Source organism: Natator depressus, chromosome 14 (assembly GCF_965152275.1).
Source record: "Natator depressus isolate rNatDep1 chromosome 14, rNatDep2.hap1, whole genome shotgun sequence".
Lineage (NCBI taxonomy): Eukaryota > Metazoa > Chordata > Testudines > Cheloniidae > Natator > Natator depressus.
Window position 1 is genome coordinate 24,659,218 of NC_134247.1, and position 23,863 is coordinate 24,683,080.

Here is a 23,863-nt window from a genome sequence, read left to right on the forward strand (position 1 = left end):
AGAGATGAGCCTCTTCTACCTTTTTGTTTGCTACATATTTGGGCATCAGTACTCTGAACTCTTTGCTGGGAATTTCACTTCCAGGAGTAGAGATTGTTTCACCAACTTTATGAACAAAAACAAACTAATACGCCAGCCCCTGCTGCTGCCTCTGCACATAAAGAACGGATGAAATCAGTAAGTAGACATCCAAGAGTCTTGAGTGTTTCTCATCAGACCCAATGCTAAAAGGAGCTTGAAACGGCCATTTTAACAAACGGTATGCGGATGTAATTTTCCACTAGACCTGCTCAAGTCCCAAGAACTAATACAGTTGTTCTATTCATGCATGAACAGAAGAGCTCATGATGAAGTATCAAATTACCATTAAACTTGGCTCATCCAAGGGGATGCTTAACAGCTACAGAAAAAGAACATAACAGGAAATAATACAAGATGAGCTGGAACTCTGCAATCCTATTCACTGTCTCCTATGACAGATTAAAAGGTGATTATGGAGGACATTAACTTCAGCAGTATAAATAATACCAGCAAACAAAGAGGCTACCTGATGATAACCATTGTAGTCCATGTTCCCCGGGAGAGGGAATCCTGGAGCTAGGAAAAGTTCTCCCTCCAGCATTTCTGGCTTAATAAATTCCTCCAAGTAGGTTTTGCACAGTCGTCTGTCCCAGTCATCTGTGATGTGACCTCCATACATAATCTCACCAAAGAGGTAGCGCAAATCGTCATAGGGGACCTAAATAATGAACCAAGAGGGAATGAAAGAGTCCACGCAGATGCAACTCCACTGACCTCATCATGGGGCTGCAGACAGGAAAGCAAAGAACTGATCTACAGGGTGAATGTTTTCATTTCACCACTTCATTTTTCTAAGTAATTGCATATCATGTAGCAGTTAAATCACTACATGCAGGAGAGCAGCCCAGAGAAACCCAGCCTGTAGAACAGATTTTGTGGGGTTTCCCGATGAGAAGTGAATCTCTCTTTGAAGTTCCATACATTAAACATAGATGCCTAGGCAGCCAAACATTTCCAAACATTGTCCCTAAAATGGCAGTGAGGAGACTTGCACATGCCAGAGCTGATATTTTATCTAAGTGTAGTTTGTAAGCTGCAACAGATGCAAGTGGAGCAGAGGCCGCTCAGTATCCCCCTAAGATACACTGAGTTCTTAAGCTAGAAAGCCTGACGATGCCGGGGAATTGGCACTTAATGAAAAAGATTTCAGACGTTTCAACAGATGTGTAATAAGCATATGGGCTACAATCTGCACACATAGCTGATTCCTTTGTTTCATGCACCTTTGAATTGGCCTCCAGGTAATTGTACAGCACATTGACTGAGATAGTGAGGTCTCCAGTGTTAAAGGGGTAGGAGCGGTTCCAGCCCTGGGGCCCAAACTTGCGTCTTTCTGCCACCACGGCATGGAAATAACAGAGGGCAAACAGGATGCTTTTGAACTCGTTCTCCCGAGCACACATCTCCAGGGTGTCCTGAAATGGAAACAGATCAGCAATGTTGTGCATTTCCACCATACCCTCCATCTCAGGGCTCTACAGGGGTCACAAACACTAATGAACTCAGGGTCTGGCGAATCCTCTTGCCCAGTGGCCTTGCAACATAGCAGCCTCATCCACTCATTTCTGCAGCAGCTAAGCAGTTTGGGGTTTTAAATTAAGCTTTGAGCCCATATAGTACTGAACAAACCTTCCAAATGTTCCCTGGTACAGTGATGAGTGCCCAGGTCTGCAGACTACAGAGTGCCGTGAGCTAACTGGGGTGCAAAGCTTGGGCAGAATGCATGGCCTGGGGGGCTGGGCTGGGCCCTGGTGAATTCCACCAAGGCTGGGGGAAGAATCTCCCTTCACCACATACACACACTTCACAGCCCTGCTCCTGCCTCAGCTAGCCAAGGGGGAGCCTCTCTGAGCTCTGATTAACTCATGAATCAGGGTAGGTCCCTGGTTTCTATGAGACTGGAAATGCTGTGGCAGCTTTCTATGTTACTGCAATATTAAATACCCCCTGAAGCACTGAGCGAGCAGGTCTAACTATTGACTGCAGAGCTCTATTATTGAAGTTGTCATGGGGACAGCAGAAGGTTTGGACAACCAAGGCTTTTGGTCCCTGGAAAGGTGAGGGGACAGCTTGGGCTTTTGGCGCCCAGGGGGAGTTTAGACCTTTGACACTGAGAATAGACACATCTCCTCTCCCCCTCTCCTTATGCATAGCAATCAAGGGGACCTGATGTTCTTTGCTGTGCTTGAATTCCTTGTTCCCCATCTCACTAGCTCTTACAGCAACTTAGCTGCCTCGCTCTCCTCTGCTCCCATATCTGCTGCTGCACCTAGCAATAGTGGATGAGCACTTTAGCTGGATGTTTCCACTGAAATGATCAGCAGTGAACCGACACCACACTGAGATCAATGGGGCAGTTCACATCTCTTCTGCAGGAGTGCTTTAAGCAGACACTGCTGCCAGGGTTACACAGAGGTTTCTCTCAGAGGTTTCTTAACCATGGCAATTGCTACGCATGAAAGCTCGGGGTCTGGCAAATGATTCTTTGGTCACAGAATCATGGGGCATGGAGGGCTGTGCTTTGACTCCTCAAAACTGTTGTCTGTCAGGGACTTCCAGAATGCTTCAGCCTTCCCCTCCCACCTGTCCCAAACCACGCATGCATTCACCCATTGGCAGTCTGCTGGCTGCAGACTGGCAGGATGAGTTGTCAAAGGCTCAGTAAACTGATTAAAACCAAAGAGATGTAGTGTTGAGGGCCCCAAAGAGAAGAGAACAGCCCAGAGCCTTTCACCCCTGCCTCAGTCCCTGGGTCTGAGACTCCTGGCTTGTGAACTGGCACTGCCCACCTGCCATAACCATAGGCCTCTGTAGTGGGCATGCCTAAAGTACTGACTCTGCCTTCTCTGACTAACGTAATCCACCACATAGACTGGCTGCCTGCAAAGCCCTCTTGTGTTCCGAGCTCTACGGGTGACTAGTGCCCGCACAGCTGACTGGGAACGAGGGGTGCAGCAGGCCAGAGCAGAGATCTAAGTCTGGGACAGAGAACTGTCCAGGAGTCACCGTTGTAACAGAAGCACTGTAGCACTGCGGCCTGAAAACAAACTCTTTGGTGCTCCAGGGTTTCATTAGCATTATTTACCCTGAGGGAGGTCAGGGCCAGAGGAAAGAGAGGGGCTTCCTTTCCATGGATGATACATTCTGAGGAAAACAAGCCTAACTGCCCTCTCTCTTCCAGCATGTTCACCTGATAGATACAACCTTCTTGTACTGAGCAACACACCCAGCATGTACCAGCAGGAACTGCCAAGTAGTGGGGAGAATAACAAAACTGGACCTCTGACGCTATGCACTGAGGGCAGCTCTGCTGCCCATCTTCCAGGCTGCGCTCTGCATAGTGAGTAGGTAACGGGCAGTGTCGAACTATTGGCAGGCTGGGAGGTGGAGGGGCGGAGAGCCTGAGTCATTGAGTCACTGAAGAGGAACAAAGGAAGCCAGCTTTCAGGGCTGAGCTGGGAGCGTGCAAGCGATGGTTCAGCGATAAGGCTTTGAGTGGGAGGCAAGCTGCCTGGGTCCATCTCTAGTGGAGTGAGTCTCTCTAACAGCAAGGAAGAGGATGTACAGGGCATAAAGTCAAAACACAGAGCTCTACACCCCAGCAGCCCCTAAACATGAGGGAATTGGAGCCCTCCCAGCAGGGAATTGTGAGCCTGATCCTACTTGGGATGGGAGGCTCCGTTAGTTGAAAGTGGGAGCTGATTCCATCGCTCCCAGCCCAGCTGGGCACCCGTTGTAACTGTCACCTTGTTTCCCCGTGTGACTGTCATTGCATCTTTGACTAAAAGCCAGAGAGGATCAGGAGTTTTTGCTGTAGCTAAGACACCATCCCCCCACTATGGCTTCTGGCACACGAGTGCCAGAGGTACGGCTCTACACTGCTTCTGAAAGCTGGTCTTTCTGTTGGTCTCTGCTCCCTTCATGCACCCAAGTCATGGTAACGGCAGCCACGGGAGCACCCTTATTGCCATGGAACTGTGCATTGGAATCCAAGCTGCCATTTAAAAATATTTCTATTTCTTGTGACTGGGGAGAAAACCTTACAGTGCGACGACCCTGGTGTGAGCCAGTGCAGTGATGTCTCCTTGAGTCTGCAGTCAGCCTGAAACCATAGCTCAGGGAGGAGTGTATTACCCATTCACCTCATTGGGGCATTCACGTGGAAAGCTAATGACAACTATTTTAGTGCCTGCCTTGTTAACTATTTCACTGCTGATTTTTTGGGCAGACACATCCAGCCCATGTTTTCATCCCACAATCCCAAATGGCCTTCCATGTCTCCTCAGTGCCAAAACTTCCAGCTTTCCACCTCTCTGATGCAGCTGTGTGTTGCTGATACATTGAGAACTGAAGATGGGAGTGAGGTTAGCATAAAATAAACAAAATTTAATAGCAAAATATGTAAAACAAAGGGTTGCTGTACTGATTATATGATTCAACTTCACACCCATTCGTTAACAATTTCCATTTCTTAGGTTACCCAACTCTGCAGCAGATTCCCAGGCTGCTGCACTGCCCCACTGCAGAATTCAGGGACCTTGCTAGGGAATAGAGGTCCTGCTTGCCATGAAATGTGCCGATCCTTGTTTAATGGGAATCATGGGCATCATGAGCAATCACTGCTCTGTTGTCCCCTCAGTTAGGGAGCAGCTTCTAAACTCCCTTGGTTTTTAGGGCACTGCTTTGCAGATATTATGAAAGAACAGGGTCAAAGCATCCTACCATGCTCGGAGCCCATTCTTTCCTCCGGCAACCTCCCAGTGACTTCAAGGGGACTTTGGTCTGAATGAAACCTGAGAAAGGATCTGGCTCATAGCCTCATTTGGCCTCTCTCTCTATTTAATCCCAACCTTTTCTTTAGCTACAAAACCAGAACAATATTCCCCGTGTACAATAATAAGCCTTCTTGTGGCTTTCAGCTGAGCTAAATTTGAACATCCATTCCGTACGCTGAGCAAGAATGGAACACAAAGCAGTGAAATGAGGTGTAAAAGTTCTCCTCCCACACATTGCAGGATTTTGTGATAAGAGGCATTTTATAATGCTCTAGCAATTTAGAAAATGTTAATTACTATCTGATTGAAATGAGTACAGGCAGGATGAAAACATTACTTTGGGGGAAGGTTCCCCCTCCCCTATTCTGTGGGACTTTCTGTGCAATTCAAAATGATGAATGGCTGTGGATAAAAATGGAATAATCTTCACTGACTGTTCACATTAACCCCTACCTAGAACCTCCCACCTGTACCTCCCTGGAGGCTCTCTTCCTTATACTGCAGATGCCTTCAAAATCAGAGCATCTAACAGAGTACACATGACACAGCACCTTCATCTGACAGGCCTGGATCCCCTTGTGCTCCTGGGCTGCAGGCTACACTGCAGCTGGACCTGAACAACTACACAGGGGTACACCCTGCAAAGCTTGATGCTTGTGCTCCCAACGAGCAATGACTGGCCATGCCAACAGTAGCCTTAAAACCTTCTCTACTGGCCAGAAGCACCATGTGGGCACAGGGGGCATCTTTTAAGGAGCATTCCACCTGCTGCTCTGTCATGCGTAGAAGCAGCTGACAAGGTCAGAATACCCCTAGGGACTGCTCTGGGGTAGATAGTCTCCATCTCCCTCACTTCCCACAACAGGGGCTCTAGCTGGGAGACCTCTGCATGGGAAAGCGTGACTTCACTGCCCAACTGTGGGTGGATCAAGGCAGCTGCTCTGCACCAGCTGGTGATCCAGGGCTGTCGTAGGATAAGTGAAGAATAGCATGGGGATTTAGGGAGACAGAATACAGCTAGCCAGCTGGGATTTGGCTAAGCCTGGGGATAATGCCCCAGTCTCTAGGGAACGATGCCATAGGATTCTTGATACACATGAGTGGCCAGGGCCTTGGCTTTATCCCATCCACAAGAGAGGACAGGCAATACCACAGCAGTCCCTAGCATGAGAAATGGCATTGCCCCAGTGCTGACTCGAAGTGAAGACGGCTCTAGACTGAATCTCCATACCAGTGCCCAGGGATTTCCTTGTAGGCTCCTGTCCAAGCAGAGCGCATGAGATTCAGGTGGTTTGATCACTCACAGGCTATCAAGTTGTTCCCTCTTTATTTAAATATTCAGCTGAAAAATGAATCTAATTCAGAGTCGGTCCCTATTCTCCGTACACAGTGGTTACCAAGAAAAAGGACATTTGTGAACAGTTCCCACACTGTGGTCTCAGAGATACCATGTACTTAGAATAAGAGACAAGTGCCATATCTCAGATACCACGGTACAGTAATAACTGGGGGCCCATGCTGAGTTTTAACGTCTACTCTGTGTGGTTGTCTATTGATATAGACTGTGTATAATACTCGTGTAGTAACATACAGACATAAAATTAAGGGCTTCCTACCAACAACTGCTGTTGTTCTTATGGGGCTGGGATGTTGAAGAGGGCCTACTTGTCCCTGGTTGATAATGGAGCCATGATCTGAAGAGAGATCTGAGGGTCTCTCTCAGAGGGTCTGACCTCAGTGAGGCCTGCAGCTGAGTTTGCCTGCCTTTTTGGGCCAAGGCACAAAGCTCGATACTTTGAATAACAAACAAGAGCATGGCCTGCCCCAGGGCACAAGCACACATGTGCATCTGACTCCAGGTACAGAGAGGGGCAAAAGATACCAGGCCTTCTTTTCCAGGTCTTTGGGGCTCAGATCAGACCCAGCATCTGCCTTAGTTACTGTTGGAATGCAAAGTTTTTCATATGATACAAATACATCATCTGGCTTTTTCCTAAATATGGAACAGAAATATTTATTGAGCACTTCTGCCTTTTCCGCATTATTATGGACAATTCTACCATTTCCATCTAGTTACAGATCAATACCATTGTTAGGATTTTTTTTGTTCCTAACATACCTGAAAAACTCCTTTTCTCTGCTGCCCATAGATTTCTCCTCGTATCCTTTTGCTTCTCTTTTCAATTTTGTACAATTCCTAGCTTCTGATTTATATTCATTGCTATCAAATTCCACTTTCTTCCATTTGTTATACACATTTTTTGTAAAGGGACTGCTAAGTGCTAATATGTACAAAAAGAAAAGGAGTACTTGTGGCACCTTAGAGACTAACCAATTTATTTGAGCATAAATTGGTTAGTCTCTAAGGTGCCACAAGTACTCCTTCTCTTTTTGCAAATACAGACTAACATGGCTGTTACTCTGAAACCTGTCAATATGTACAAACCAGCTGGAGGAAAACACACACTAACTGAAAAATCAAGTAAGGGGAGAAGGTGGCGTATGACTCTAACCCAAAAAACTTTGAGTAACCTAGTTACCCCTTAATGAACACTTTACTACAATTTATTTTTATTTTTTACACTTGCTTTTACTTTCTCTCTAAGCCAGGTTGTGGCTTTTTAGGCATCTAGTAAAATGTCCTTAAACAATTTTAAATTATCATTGGGTTTGGTGTTATTTTGTTTGTTTCTTTGTTTGAATTCTCTCTCAACTGATCTGGCTCATAATTCTTTTTAGCTTTTTGAAACTGGCCCTTTTAAAGCACCAAGTATATATTACTGATCTGGACTTTATTCTGTTGGCACTTTATTCTTTATTCTGTTGGCACTTAATAAATGAGATCAAATCATGATCACTTTTACCTAAGTTAGCAGTAATTTTAGTTCTTTGATCAATTTCTCTTTATCTATCAACATGAGGTCTAATACAGAATTCTCTCGAGTTGGATGCAACCCTTTTTGAATTAGGAAATTATCATCTAAAATCTTTAGACATTCCAAGGAGATTTTAGGACTGGCAGCATGAGACCTCCAGAATGTGTCACTCAGATTGAAGTCCTCCATGGTCACACAGCTTTTTCCCTACACATTTATACATAGTTCTGTAAGGAGCTGATCACCTATAGCAGACATCACGCCTTGTGCTTTATCTGTTAAGACAGTGATCCATAAGCATTCTAGATAAGAACATAGTAACATAAGAACGACCATACTGGGTTAGACCAAAGGTCCATCTAGCCCAGTATCCTGTCTTCTGACAATGGCCAGTGCCAGGTGCCCCAGATCACTTACTTCTGAACTGTCAGTGACTTGGAAACAGGTAATGCTACTTTGGACACAGAGTGCCACTCCCCCGCCCCTTTTGCCCACTCAATGCTGCCTAAATAGATTGTAAGCAGAGATTCTACAAGGTTATGCAGTGGCCACCTGGGAGCAGAAGATAGCAGATATGCCACGTACATTGTGCTGTGCATCTGGATACACTCATTCTTAACTAATCCAGCAATCTGTTTGGTTACTGTAGCTACCTCATGAAGGGAGCCAGTGATTCCTATAGAATGTCACCATACCTGGTTGAAGTTATCCAGGGCCTTGTGCAGGTTGGCATGCATCCCAGTTGGAGGTTCATTGGTGATTTTGATGGAGTTCTCCAGGATGCCCTGGGGGATGATGTGGCCATCAGGTGAAGGAGCAGGCTCTGCACTAATGAAGATGCGGAACTCCTGGTGGCTGCCTTCACTGTGCTGCTCAAGTTTTTTCTCCAGAGAACTCAGCCACTTGGCCACCAGATGGATGTTCTAGTATGGAGAAATTGGACAATACTTTGTCAACTGCTGGCATTTACATCTGGAGTGAGCAGCCATCAAATATAGCACCAAGATGAGATTAAGGAGTCCCCTCACACTCCAGAAGTCAGTACCTTTCCTAACAGAGAGTGTAATTCATGTCCGCAGACATACAGTGGGCTTAAGGCCTGAGATTTTATACATTCTAAAATTAAAAATAATCAAGACAAAGAACTAGCGATTAGAGAAACAGCTCTCAGATTGTTTGTTTTCTTAGGCATGATAATCTTCTGTTTGTTACATTAATATAAGGCTGTCGAAGCCGCATTATTTTCCCAGAAAAGGGAGAGTTTCCTTAGACAGATGCAATGAAACTGTTTGATAATTTTTAGTAAAATAATTCACGCTCAGTATCAATAGATGTCCATTCCCAGGAAACCAAGTTTAACAGGCTTTTCAGCATCACAACATCCAAGCTTTGTTTATTCGTACAACTGGGCTTCTAATGAGAATGGGCTTCTAACGCCCATCAGTAAATTAACACACGCACTCGTTCAGGGCTACACAGAGGTGGGACATTGGTGGAAACCCTGTAGTGTTTCCCCAGCTGACCATTCTACTGACATGACAGGAAATGGGCCTTTCTTCTGAGAGACTCAGGAGGAGGCAGGGCACAGACAGCTGGGGATTGTGGGTAAAAATGATCTGGCAGCATGACTCGCCTTTCCCCAGTTATTTATTAGTTGAGGATGACAAATACTGGAAAACACCTGGCTAAATTCTGGAGGCCTGGGACTGATCCAGACCCTTAGTTGAGGGGACATAAGGTGGATAAAAGCACAGGTGCCATAGAAACTGACAATCCATCAAGATGATCAACACCACCTAGAACACAGAAACCAAAAAGAGACGAAATCTTACACAGAGGTTAATGGGGATAAGAAGAAAAGATGCTTTGGGAGGATGTGACCACTGCTGCTCCAGACTCCATTTCTGGTCCCTCTTGTGAGACACGGATGGAGAGGTTGTGGCCAGGAGCAGAGGAGAAGGTGAACAGCAGTGTTGGTTTGTTTGTTTGTTCCATGGGAAAGGAGGGAAGCCTGAGACAGTATGATAACAGCATGGATCAGAACCACAGCTGTTAGTACTTTTGCCCAGGAATCTGGTTCGGGGATGATCTAGCACTGAGGCACAGAACCTGACATGAGGCACGAAGGACTGGCTGGTGTTACATTATCTGCAGGCTGCTGCAGGTGGCACATTGAAGAAAAGGCAGAGTGTGCTAGGTTATATATAGAAACAGGGCTGTGCGGTGTGCTAAGCTGGGCCAGTGAATGTGCCCTTTCCAGTTGCCATGTCATGACTTTGCATTTAGGGGCAAAGGTCCTGTGTGCAAGTACAGATTTCTTTACTGATATTGTACAATAGTTGCCATTAAAAGTCAGCATTTACCCAGGGTATCTGAGATACTGCAGTTATATCCCACTGATGTGCAAGGTACCTACTGGCAAAGATTGACCCCTAATGGAGACCACAGCCTGTATATAGCTGATGCCAAAGAGTGAAAGGAGACACAGAAGCAAGGCTTCCTCCAACCTTGCTGATTAACTCAGTTAGACTACACATTTGCTATGCCCAGAAACCACTCCCTGAACCAGTTATCTTGCTAGTATCAGAAAATAGGAGCCATATTCTCTTCTGGTGTTACTTGGGGTAGCTCCACAGACTTCAGAGTAGCTTTCTGGATTTGCATCTTGCTGTGTGAGAACCAGATATTCAAAGGTATATAGGCACTCCAAAATAGGCAACTGGTGGGACTGTCAGAAATGCCTGTGGAGGTTGGGTATGTAACTCCACAGATTTCAATAGACATGTCCACTAGACATGTTTGAAAATCACACTAAGTTCCAGTCTGCATTTGTAGGCACCTAATAATCTTTGAAAATCTGTCCCTGAGTGTCTAATTACTTCCCACATCTTTTTAGTGCTACCTGCAGCATGCTTTGCCTGCAGTTCAGCGTGGAATGTGCCACAGCAAAGCCACAGGGACTGTTTAAAATATCGGGAGGCAGGGGGAGGTGCAAAGGGGAGGCAAAATGCAGAGACCACAACAAAACCCATGGGGCTGTGTTTAAATGGGTAACAAGTCAATGGGTCTCTGTTTCTTTGACCCAGGCACCGTGTTTTTCAAATGCAAAGATCACTATCCTTGCAGCGTGGGGCTCTTTGTAGAAGGCATTCATCCAGGAGCTGGGACTGAATTCTCTCTTGGCAGGCACCTAGTGATGACGGTGCACTTTAGTCCAGTTTGCAAGGCAGCTAGTGTGTGTATTGTGTTTTGATGTTAGGCAGATTTTTATTGAGGCCTGTTATCCTACGTCAGTGGTTCCCAAACTTGTTCCGCTACTTGTGCAGGGAAAGCCCCTGGCGGGCCGGGCTGGTTTGTTTACCTGCCGCGTTCGCAGGTTCGGCCGAACCGGCCCGGCCCGCCAGGGGCTTTCCCTGCACAAGTGGCGGAACAAGTTTGGGAACCAGTATCCTACATACAAGGCAGTGTTTAATCAATACAAAAATCGACATTAAAATGTTATATTAAAACTTCAAAGTCATACTCAGAAGCTAGGAAATGTCAGCATTTAGGCTGTCCATGGACCTTTAATTTGGCCCCCATGTGCATATGCATCACAATGCAATCTATGATTATGTGATCACCTGGTTCTTTTTCACAGGACCTCTGCTGGAGCCTAGTCTGGGCCAGAAGTGAGGTTTATGAATAAGTATGCAGCTTCCGCAGTGGTGGCACTTCAGGAACGCACGTAGTACTAAAGAGAAGAATAATTGTCCAGGGAATGAACAGACACTGGATGGAGAGGTTAGATACGTCTCTCCCACAGGAAGTGGCTTGCATCCCTCAGTTCCAATCAAATGAAAACCCAGAAGGAGAGGGTGTGGGTATGGCTTTCATTCATGTTGACAGGATGCAAGGTTTCTAGTTTAGAGCTTAAATAAATAAAATAATAAATAAATAAAATCACAGCTTTCCTTTCCTTTAATGATTTGGGACCATGCTAGTATTAAGTGGAGCAGAAGGGAATCATGGGTCCCGAGGGGTCCTTTCTGTTGTAAAATATAACAGTGAGAAAAACAGCGGACAAAATGCAATTATACCCTGAGCGTTAATGCAGCAGTTCTTTCCCACCGCAGTCAGGGCTAGAAATGGCAAGGAAATCCCACAGAGTCCAGGCAACCAACATGCTCTATTACTACTAGTCCAATAACAAAACAAGAATTGAGAGACATACACAACCAGCCATAAAGAGCTAACATTTTATGTATAAAGCTCAACACCAACACCAAAAATATTGTGCCTTAAGTATCAGAATAGATACAGAATGACAATGGTTTTATTTCTACATCAGTTTTTTTTACAGAATCATGTGGTTGAAAAAAATCTTTTGATTCAACTTGTGTTGATGTGATGCTACTGAATAATACTTGCCAGTATTGCTAGCCTTCTTCTGAAGATTGAGGCAAAGAGCATTTCTGATCTGATGGCTAATGGAGGGTCAGTGCTGGGAGAAACAACTCCAGACAGTCTATTTATGCTTTATTCCTTCTTTTTTTATGTAACTATTAAAATTTAAATAGAGTGAAGGGGGGGAAAAAGGAAAACAGATAGTATACAATTTGTTGGCATTAAGGATTTATGGCCTCGGTCAGATGAACAGTCCCTCAAAGGAAAGAAGTAAATAAGAAAATGGGGCAAATTTTCATAGGAAAAAAGTCTGTAATACTGTGAAGATGATTTATAACTCCAAGGGGAACTCTGCAAATTGCTCCACCGCATGAGCCTTTCCCGCCAGCCAAACAACATTCTCCACCACACTTCTGAAAGCGTATGTTGCACCAGTTTTCTATCTTTTTCGCTTCCACAAATTAACTCTGGAGGCCCCATAGTAAATGGGGTTAAATAGTCATGTCATTCCTTTCCCATATATTTTTCTATGTCAGATTTTGAAGCCTGTGACAGAGTCCTTCTGTGAGTCAGGTCTGGATGAGTGCACATCAGTAGGCATCGGAAAGCACTTCTGAATCCCCCATATATTTACAGCTAAGGCTTATGGCTAGCCTGCATGCAGAGGGATGCAAATCTCGCAGGCTGCGTTTGCGGAATTGTCTCAAGTGGAAGTGAAATTGAAGTTTCAAGTGATTTTTTTCCTTATTATTTGTTTAGCTAGCCAGATCTTGCAGCTGGATCCATGCAGAAAGGCCAGCGCCTGCTCCAAGCACTGGTGAAGTCAAACTACTGGAAAGGCAGAAAAAAGGAAGCTAAAGAGAGAATTACCACAAATTTACCCCTGCGGTAACGTCACCACTTTTGCAATAAAATGACCATTTGTTCTACAGAGGGTGTGTCAGCCAGAGCGAGTATGCCTGTGTACACAAGTGAACCTGAGTGTGCATGTGCAACATCAAAGTGCTTCTTCAGCCATATACTTCAAAGCAGCTTTACTCTGACAGAGGATGTATATCACACGATGCTGGGGTTGCCATAGTAATGATCAGAAATAGTAACACACACAAACCAGCATTTACTTAAGAATTCATTCCCTTCATCTACAGTGTGAGACTGTGTGGAGCCCCTTCACATTTTGGAGACTGCTGGGAATTTCTGCTTCATGCCTTATCCCAAATTGCCTTCCAAAGTAATGACAATTAGCCATTTTTACAAGGTCTGATCATCTCAAGAAACACACTGTGAAAACCATAACTCTGTACAGTAAATCTGAGAACTAGGCTAGACAATGAGAACCCCTAGCATACAGTCCAGGGAGGGCTCCCTTCATCAGTTAAAGATGGTTACCTACCTGTATTGTAACTGTTGTTCTTCAAGGTGTGGGTGCAGAGGTGTATTCCACTCAGGTGTGTGTGTGCTCAGCACACCAAAGCCAGAGAACTTTGCTTAGCAGTACCCTTAGGGGCAGTGCTCAGGCCCTCTGGCTCCGTAGCTCCTCCCTGGGCAATTTAAGGGCACTGTTGCCCTGACCAGTCTCAGTTCCTTTGCACCGAATTGCAATGGGGCTCAGAGCCTAAAGAATGATTGCAGAACTGCCTCCCTAAAATTTGCATCTTATCAAGTTGCAGTCATAATAGCATACTTGGCAAAAGTACATATTGAAGACAAAGTAGCAGTTGTGACTGCCTGTATCTCCATGTGTACACATTTTACAAACCTAGGATGGATTTTGTACCAAGTATGCCTTCTGAGGTATCATTTGAAAACTCACAGTTTGCTGATCATTATTGTCCTGGTAAAGTATGTGTGGCAACATTGTATGTAAAGTTATAAGAGTCTACTGTACAACATTTGCTCAAAGTTTAGAAAAGCAGACACAAACCAGTTCCTCAAAGACAAAAGGTAAACTGACACCTCAGCCAGGTGTCAATAAAATCAAATGGACTATCACCTGGTTAAGTGGCTATTCCTTGGCAGAAAAAGAATCATCAGCAGATGATGTTCAGGGAACAGAAAGTCTGTGGAACAAAAACCTCCAGTTGTCTTACATCTTGGCAAAGAAACAACTGGAGGTTTCTGTTCCACAGACTTTCTGTTCCCTGAACATCATCTGCTGATGATTCTCAGAGAGGAGGAAAAAAATATAAAAATGGAGAACAGAGGCCCCAAATGATCTCTCCCTTCATCTATACTCATGGCAATGACAACACTTGAAGGGCAAAGGAAGCATTATTAGACTGGGGAGAGAGCCTGTCTAAAAGGAGTTCAGCCAGTGAGACTGCTACAGCATGTGGTCAGAGAGATGCTTTGCTTTGAATTCACTTAGCTTGTTAAATTAGGTATTAGATGCATTTTACCTTTTGTTTACTTGTAACCAATTATGATTTTATGCCTCATTACATGTAATCACTTAAAATCTTTCTTTCTGTAGTTAATAAACTTGTTTTATCTAAACCAGTGTGCTTGGACTGAAGTGTTTGGGAAACTCCATTTGAGATAACAAAGTTTATGCATATAATTTTCTATTAATTAAATGACAGATTTTATATGAGCTTGTATTGTCCAGGTAGGTGTTGGGCAGTACAAGACGCACAATGCTGGGGGAAGCCTGGGACTGGCAGTTTGCTGGTGTTGCCCTGCAGTGTAATTCATGGGTGGCTGGCTATAGCTGGGAGTGATTCACACGCTGGACGCTGTGTGAGAGCAGATCAGGAGTGGTGGCTCTCACAGTGTAAAACGCAGTGTAAAACACTGCAGAATTGGGGGGACACAGTTGTTCAACAGACTATATTGAACCCTTGGGAATATCACACCTGCTAATGTCCAATATAAAAACATCACCGAGAAATGAGATCGATGTTGCTTTGGCCCTTGTCTAATGAGCTCATAACCTCTGTGGAGGCACAGTCCAACCTATCCCTTACACCAGTGAAAAGCAGGATGTTATCCACCTGGAAAACATTTGCATGGAGACTGCTTGACCCTTCATCCCATCTTCAAAGAAAATAAAAAGTCAAGGCTATGAAAAAGGCTGCAATTCTGTGATGAAGGTGGTGGGAATCACAGATTCCATGACTTCCCTTGACCTCTGTGACTTTTGCAACTGCAGCTGACCCAAGGCTGCCCGAGCAGCTGGCCCCAGGGAGCACCCAAGGAGTGGTCCTGGGTGCTGCAGGGTCAGTCACATCAGCCACTGCTGGAGTGGCCCCAGGGCCAGTTGCACTGGCCACTGCTTGGGCGGTCCTGCGGCCAGCCGCATCAGCCACTGCTGGCGCGTACTCTGAGGCAAGCCGCACCTGCTGCTGCTGGGCAGCTGGCCCTGGGGTTGCCTAATCAGCGGCTGGTGCCACTGTTCCTGGGAGCTGCCAGAGCAGCAGTGGTCCCAGGGGCCGCCCTGGAGGCCTTCAGAGCAGCAGTCCCATAAGGCCTTGGAGCAGCAGGTGGCTGGGGGCAGTTAGCCCCTGTTGCCAGTGAAGGGGCTAGCCATTGGCCCCGTGGGGTTCCCCAGAGCAGTGGCCAGGGCCCCAGGAACTGCTAAGTATTAGTCATGGGTATTTATATAATAAAGTCATGGACAGGTCATGGGCCATGAATTATTGTTTACTGCCTGTGACCTGTCCATGACTTTTACTAAAAATACCCTTGACTAAATCTTAGCCTTAGTGATGAATGAAATGGCTTAACTGTTTCCAAATACAATGCCAAGCAATGTCTGACATCCAAGGAATGAAGATGCTGTAGGTCTGTATTTGAATAAAGCTTTGGAAAAAATACAGGTGAGTGTATTGTCTGGTTAATATGAAATTGTGACATCATTTTAAACAAAGGGCTGAGGCCTCAAGGCCACCTTGTTTTTGAAAAACTGAGTCTAGGGAGGGTCTGCCATTAAGGACTGCAGGTCACTAGCTCTCCTTGTGGAAGTTACGGCCTCAAGAAATGCTATCTTTCAGATGAAATCCTCTTTTTTCTGAGCAAGGCTGCTACTACAGCCTGCATTTGGTCGCATAGAGCTGAGGACAGGCCAAAGGGGAGCACAGTGTACTGACCGTGTTGACCTGCCAAGACAAATCTCAGAAACCACTTGTGGCTTGGGGAAATTGCCACATGGAAGTAAGTGTTCTGAAGATCCAGGACAGCAAGCCAGTCATTGTGATTCAGTGTGGGAAGAACAGAAGTGATGGTGACTAGGTGGAATTTCACGTATGTGATGTACTTATTGAGATTGTGGAGATCGAGGCTAGGTCTCATTCCTCCCGTGGATTTGGGGACCAAGAGGAGGAGGAGGAGAATCCCTTTCCCTCCTGCTGTGGGGGGACCTCCTCTCTGCTCCTGAAGAATGCAGAAACGGAATCTGCGGAAGGAGCAGTGGCTTGTGAGAGTGGTCCCTGAAGAGAGAAGGAGTGGGAAGGGGGAATCCAAAGAAATTGGATTTCTGAACCCAATCTCACAGTGCTTAGGATCCATTTGTCCATGGTTACTGTGTGCCAAACATGGTAAAAGTGAGACAGGCTGTCCCCAAACTGAAGAGATGGGGATTGAGAGATCGCAGTTGGAATGATGTCCTGGATGTGCAAGTCAAAATGGCTGCTTGCTTGACATTGGAGGAGGGCGGCCTGGCTGGTTAAAATTGGATCCAGAAGACCTCCTCCTCTGTGACCTATGACCCGTTCTGGAGAAGTCTTGCTGTCTAACAGTAATGGATGACTGCTGGAAAACCCACTGTGAGCAATACTGCTGCTGTTGCTGAAAACCCCCATAACGACGTCTCTTTGGGGATGGGGTATAAGACCCCAACAAACATTCCGTAGCCCAGTAGTCCTTAAAAGAATGTCAAGTCTTGTCAGTTTTTTTGGAAAACATAAAACAACCATCAAAAGGCAAGTCTTCTATGCTCTGCTGAACCTCAGGAGCAATGCCAGAATTCTGTAACCATTAGGCCCTTTTCTTAGTCACAGCTGACACCATAATTCTGGGGGAAGCATCTGCCACATCCAGTGCTGACTGTAATAATGTTCTGGCCACCAGATGGCCCTCCACAATGAACAGCAAACTCTTACCTGGATGATTCTGGCAATTTATCAGTTAATTTCGACACAGTGTCCCAACCAACGAAGTCATATTTAGATAGCAACGCTTGCTGATTTGCAATGTGCATCTGTAACAATGAGGCTGAATAAATTTTCCTCTCCATCAATTCACTCTCTTAGATTTCCTGTCCTTAGCGTGGACTTGTATCTCCCCTGCAATGATCTATCATTTACCGTCATTACAACAAGAGTGTTTGGGGGCTGGATGGGAATAGAAACACTCAAAACCCTGCATCAGGACATAATATTGTTTGTCAGAATGCCTCGCTGTAGGTGGCAATGAAGCTGGGTATTGCAGTCTCCAAAAGAGCGTTATTTATGGGAAGAGCTACTCTGCCTGAGGTTGAGGACTGGAGAATATGCAACAACTTATGGGTATTCCCCTGCACGAACTTGGCCTGCATGCTCAAGGTGGAAGCCTAACACCTCAGGAGGTTCTGCTATGACTTGAAATCCTCAAGCACAGGGAAGGAGAGCCCACTACTGTGAATCACTCAGTGAGGAGAAGGAAGGGCCAGTGGAGGCTCCCTGTGGCAGCACTTGTTCCTGTATGAGGGGTTCAGGCTGAAATGGCCCAGGGGGAATGACCTCCAACTGAATCTGCAGTGGAGGTGGGTCAGAAGGACAGGCTGCAGATTTGGTCGGCAACCTTATCCTGGACTGGGTCGAACAGGATCTTGTAGATCAAGGAAGGTCCCAAATATTCCAAGGAGGCCACCGGGGAGAACGATATGGCAATTATGTCCAGGAGGTATGGGGCCAGGAGTCCCTGTCCCTACTGCAGGAAAGATGCCTATCTTAGTACTGATGATGATCCAAGGATGGCCTCAAGGACTTCCGAGAGTGTTGCCTTCAAGGAAAGGGAGAGGAGAAAGATGTCCCCAAATGTGGACCAAGCAAACAACCAGTCTCATCCAAATGCCAATATGGGAATGGCATCAGAACCAAGGATGGAAGAACAGTCAGCAAGTTGAGTACTGTACCAAAATAGGCATTGTACTTCCACCTGACACAGGAGCAGACAACGATACTGAAGCTGGGACTGGTATCAATCCCAAAAATGAGGTGTGAACTGAAGCTATTATCGGTACTGAAGAGAGTGTCTGTGCTGATGGACCCCTTGGTACCAAAAAGGGGACTGACCTCAACTCCGCACTCTGCATCTTAGGTGGTGTGGAATATGGTGCTGCCGACTGAGACAATTCTGCAAACAGACCAGGCAGCACAGAGGACACAGCCAAAGCAGAAGAAGCCACAGCAGCTGAGTGCTCCTGAATTATCGATGAATCAGGAACAGAGAGGCAGAGCAGGTCTGATGTAACCTGGGATGCCAACAGTGTAGAGACAGTCAGTGCTGATGCCAACATTGTCAGTGTCAGACTCAACACATGCCCCATGCCCAGTACTGAGGTCGATGGTACAGTGTCCAACAGCTCTTGGTGTGGTACTGGGAAGTGGTTAGATGGGCCAACTCCATCCCGCGAACCTGAAGAATCATGGTGCAAGTTAAAAGATGAAGAGGAATCTCTCAAGTCCTGGAATGGCCTCGTCTGTCTTGCAAGACCTCTTCTTCAGAGGACCAGAGGAAGGAGAATAATCCCCCTTCCTCTTAGGGGAAATATCAGACCTTGAGCCTGGAGCAACATCTTGAGTTGGGACTGGACGATCTGTGGAAGTCCACAGTGCCAAAGTGGATCTCATGTCCTGTTTCAGAAGGTATTGCTTGAGGTACAAATATCTTGCTACCTGTGTTTTCTTGAACCATTTACAGATGGAGCACCTTTCCATAATGTGCCCTTCACCAAGGCACAATAAACACTGAGTGTAGGGATCATTACTGGGGATAGCCACCCCATATGACAGATGGCGTTTAAAACTTGGTGAAGGCATCTCAGCAGGCTAAACCCTACTTAACTAACAAAAACTTAAGGGTGTCACTATAATTAACTATATACACCAGAATCACGGAAACTCTGGTGACAGAAAAAAGTGAGGTAAAATACCACACAGAATGTTTCAACTCAAGCAGCGGGTGGCGAGAAGGAACTGAGTAGAGTTGGGGTGGTACTGCCCTTACATAGCTAGAGGAGGGGCTACAGGACACAGGTACTGTGGGCACTGCTAAGAAAACCATAGTATCTGAGCTCCTTCCAAACGTGTATGGCTTTATCTTCACGACCCCCCTCTCAAATATGGAAGGATTATGGGGTGCATGAGTAGTTCAAATATTCTCCTCCAATGTCTATTACTTTGTATTTATCAACATTTAGTGCCATGTGCCATCATGTTGCCCAGTCACCCTGATTGGCTGGGTGCTTTCGAAGTTCCTCACTTGTCTAACCTAAATCATGTTGTGCCATCTGCCAATTTTCCCACTTCCCTGCTCCCTCTCTTTTCCAGACAAGAACTAATCTGAGTACAGAACTTTGTGGCTGCCATTGTTAACTTTTTGCCAGGATGAAAATTGACCATTTATCCCTACTCTTTGTTTCCTATCTCTTAGCCAGTTTCTGACCTATGACAACACTTTGCCACTTTGCTTCTCACTTCAAGGACTACTTAGTTTCTTTTAGTAGCCTCATGGAAGGGACCTTGTCAAAGGCCTTTTGAAAGCCAACATGAAGGAGTTCTCCTTATTTTCTACCAGACTCATATGCTCAAAAAAATGAGAAAACAAGACTGATATTTGAAGAAGCAGTGAAATACAACTGTTTTGGGGGCACCTACCACACTTCACCACTGTTGTGTCCCTAGAAAGAGTCAATTACATGTGCACATTTTTCAGGGCTTTCTAGGAGCAGGGAACTGGGGATGGCAAGTAAAAGATGCAAGATGTACCTGAGAGTCATCTGTTTTAAAACCAGAAGGGATCCCTCTGATCAACTTCTCTGGCCTGCATGACACAGGCCAGAGGATTTCACCCAATGATTCTTGCAGCAGAGGCAATGTTAATGGCTCTTTTCTAGAGATGTGCTGGTGTCACATTAGTTATTATTATTAACTATTCCGTGTATTATGGTAGTGCCTAGAGACCTCAGGTGAGACTGAGGCCTCATTGTGCTAAGTGCTGTACAAATATATGCTGAGAGATGGTCCCTGTCTGGAAGAGTTTATAGTCTTGGTAGACAAGAGAGATACGGTGTGGGGGAAAGAGATACAACAGAGTGATAGTCTGAAAGTGCTGTTCCATGATCTCTGTTGTCAATTTTGGGGTGGGGCATTGTTTATTTACATTGTATTTTATAGTAGATGTTCAATGTGTTCTAGGGCAAGAGTGGGAGAGAAAGGAAGACAGGAAAAGATTAGCTAAAGGAAGAAAAGGAAGAGCGGTAAGGGGATTGGGGATGAATGAAAGGGAAGACGATGGCAGGCATGAGGATAGACAGAGAGATACTGAAGTAAGCTGAATGGCAGGGGTTAGGATTGGGGTTGAAATTGGCAGGTACTCAACAGAGAGGGAACAATATTCAGAGTATAAGCTAGCCAGCTGTCTGATGAGTCTGAAGGTCCCTGATGAAACTGCTTCTGCAACTGTAAGTGGCAGCTTGAGTCTCTGGCTCTCTCCATCCTCAAGGATTTTTTTCTTTCCTTGATCCCATATCTTCGGTGGGGAGATGGGCCTGCCTGGCAGAGTTCTGGGCCTAAGGGGTGATGGAGGTAGCCCCAGCAAGGCCTCCTATTTCCTGTTTCCCCCACCCTAGAGCTGCAGCACCTACCACAGCCCAGAGTTCAGATCTGGAACTGAATCCGAATCCAAACCTCCAAGGAGTTTGAAGCTGCTGGGGCTCGGGGTTCCAGTTTGGTTCTTTATGAAAATAGGGTTGAATGGCAAAGTCCCTATCTTGATCTGACCTTCCCCAGAGTTTGGGACGGAGAGCTCTGGTCTGACCCAGTTGTGACAGTGCTATGGGACACAGCTTACGCTGCAGGGCAGTGCTGACAATCTGACCAGGAACTAAGTCTCTCTGCTGAGCAGTGCTAAGCAGTCAGATGAGGAGAGGCAGGGAAGGCAAGCAGGCATCAGAAGTCTCACCCCACCCACAGCCTTGGTCCAAAGGTATGACTAGAGGGGTCCTCTCCCAGTTTGGAGCACTGAAGAAGCCAAAAGGGCAAGCCGGAGACACGGATTGGAGGTGGTGGGGGTGACACCATCTCTACTCTTTTCAGCTGCACCCAGCGACGAGAAGGTCCTGGGGACATGAGCTGATCAGCGCTGTCATTGCTTTGCTGGGGCTCTCCTGAAAGAGAGCGATCTCTTCTTTATTGATGGAGAGGTATACTGGACATTAGTGGTCAATACATGTGCGCCCTCAGGGGAGTGTATCCCACAGTTCTGCTACACTCTGCTGCAATGTAAACACCACATGCTGAGAGAGGTCCCGATCGGTCCTTGGGGAGAAGCATACGGCATACACCACACGTGGCTTACACTGCGTATGGAACGCACACTGAAAAGGGCCGAGTGTGTAACATGTAATAAGAAGTGCTCTGCAGCCTTTAGATTTGCATACAGCTTTGGTCTAGGAGCTCATTCTTATTTAATGCAATACATGACCCTATCTTAGTGAAGCAACAGTGTATGAAAATGGAAAGACACTCAAGAAAGAATTAAATTAACTTGATCACAAAGTGAGGGAAATGGCATTTTGGCTAATGGATGGGGACTGTGGTTAAATTGGGAATCACTAGCATTTGAACTCTTCCTGGCATCAAATTGTCAGGATCTGCTAATGGCAGATGCTAATGCGGGGAGTTTATTTCTCTGGGATTAGGCTCGTGAACATTGTTTACTGATTGTGATGGCTACTTTCCTAGCCTGAGGTTCTGAAGTAGGAGCAGAGAGTTTAGCTCAAAGGTCAAATGTGGCCCACAGCATCATAAAATTCAGCTCCTGGGTGCTCCTGTCCTGCAATGGGAGGCTCTTTGCTTCTGGAGAGTCTTCCTGTGCAGAGGAGACCCTCGGGAGGCCAAGTTAGCCACCTGAATAGCTGCTTTGCACTAGGGGGAATTGAAAAAAGCTGCCTTAATGAAGCTGAAGGTGTGGCCCCTGCCTTCTGGCTGCTCTTTGCATCTGAGGCTGGGTTTGTCTGGAGACAGATCCACAATGGAAGTTTGTATAGAGGGAGCCCATTCTCCCAGAGGGACTGTGTTAGTGAGGGGCTAAAGGTAGTGCTGTGCATATGCTGCTGTGCTGCAGAATGGATCCAGACGGAGTTAGCTTTGGAGAAGGCAGGTGGGAAGAAAGGGGTGAGCTGGAGAGACAGGCTGCCCAAAGCAATGCTCTTGATGTATATATTTTACCTCAACATGGTCTAGTGTTTCTAATTGCTCTCTCTTGAGACCATAATTATTACTATTCTTCTGTGATAGTGCCCACTATGTAACAGGTGATTCCCAAACAGAGAGAGGTCAGGCTAAGGGGAATCACAACAGATAGAATTTAGACAGGGATCCATTTTGTAATAAGAACCCCACAGGCCTTGAATGCTGAGCCTGCAGTGTGGCAATAGGACTGTTCTCTCCCACCCTTTTCTCCCCATTGCCCAGGGCAATGTGATGGACAGTTAGTCATCTAGCAAAGGCCTTCAGGAGTACAGCCACTGACAGATACTGGGCAGCTTCCTTTCAAGGCCAGCCAGAGAGAACAGCTGTTGGATCACCCAGGGGCCAGCACAGGACTACTCCCTACTCTGGGGTTACCGGTCCAGTCTCAAATGATGGATTGACCACTAGGTCTAGATCCATTTTAAAATTACATGTCACCTCTTCACGCATGAACAGAAAAATGGAGATGAGGGAGAATGCTGGAAAGATGCTCTCAGTGTGACTTTGGTGATAGATTATGTGGACCCCCCCTGTGTGTATAACACAAATGGACCAGAGCCATCCATTTCCCCTATTCCTGTGCCTTAGCGTGCTGATTTGGGGGCACTGTCTGTACAACCTAGGAGTTCTGGTTGACATTATGAAGTTATTCTAAAGTTATCAAGAAATTGCTGAATCATTGAAAGCATCTGTGTATGTATGCAGCACTGTGGACAGGACCTGCAGCAGGTACACACCCGATTGAGGACAACAAGGAGTGCTTAGCTTTAATGACTGTGCTTTGACCACACAATAATTATGCTAGCGATAACTGCACACTAAAAGCAACCAGCTTTACCCTACCTCTCAGAGGGGAGCAGTGGAAAACATAGAACAAAGAAAGTCAGGTCCTGGTAGGGGATATAGAAATACATAGAGCCACACAGAAGGAGCTTGGGGTGTGACACACAGAATGTCTGGACAGGAGTAAGGAAGACCATGGACCAAGGTCAGAGGGGACAAGCTGAGGGGAGAAGACTCCATGTTTCAGCACACACGTTTCAGCTCTGCAGCCAAAGGACCTGGATGACCCCAATTATCCTGACCCCAGTCCAAACAATGCTCTGGCGTGATGAGGAAACTGAGGCAGGAAAATGTACGTAGGGTTTACTAATTTGTCTGCTCTGTATTCTGTTGTGATTTATCTGTTAAGCGAAAGACTGAATAAGGTGTTAGACTCTGTGCAAAGTGCATCCGTGCATTATCTGCTTCACAACTGCCATCTGGCCCTCTGAGAGGGTTAAACTGTAAT

General features: G+C 46.0%; 1 protein-coding gene across 1 annotated transcript in view; it reads right to left on the minus strand.

Moving 5' to 3' along the window:
- DNAH9 (dynein axonemal heavy chain 9) overlaps positions 1-23,863 on the minus strand; it is a 397,352-nt gene that overhangs the window by 24,648 nt on the left and 348,841 nt on the right. Inside the window, exons 63-65 of the mRNA XM_074971509.1 lie at positions 8,428-8,655; positions 1,305-1,496; positions 548-739 (exon numbers count right to left, since the gene is read on the minus strand). Coding sequence (XP_074827610.1) covers positions 548-739; positions 1,305-1,496; positions 8,428-8,655 — 612 coding nt within the window. The remainder of the gene's footprint in view (positions 1-547; positions 740-1,304; positions 1,497-8,427; positions 8,656-23,863) is intronic.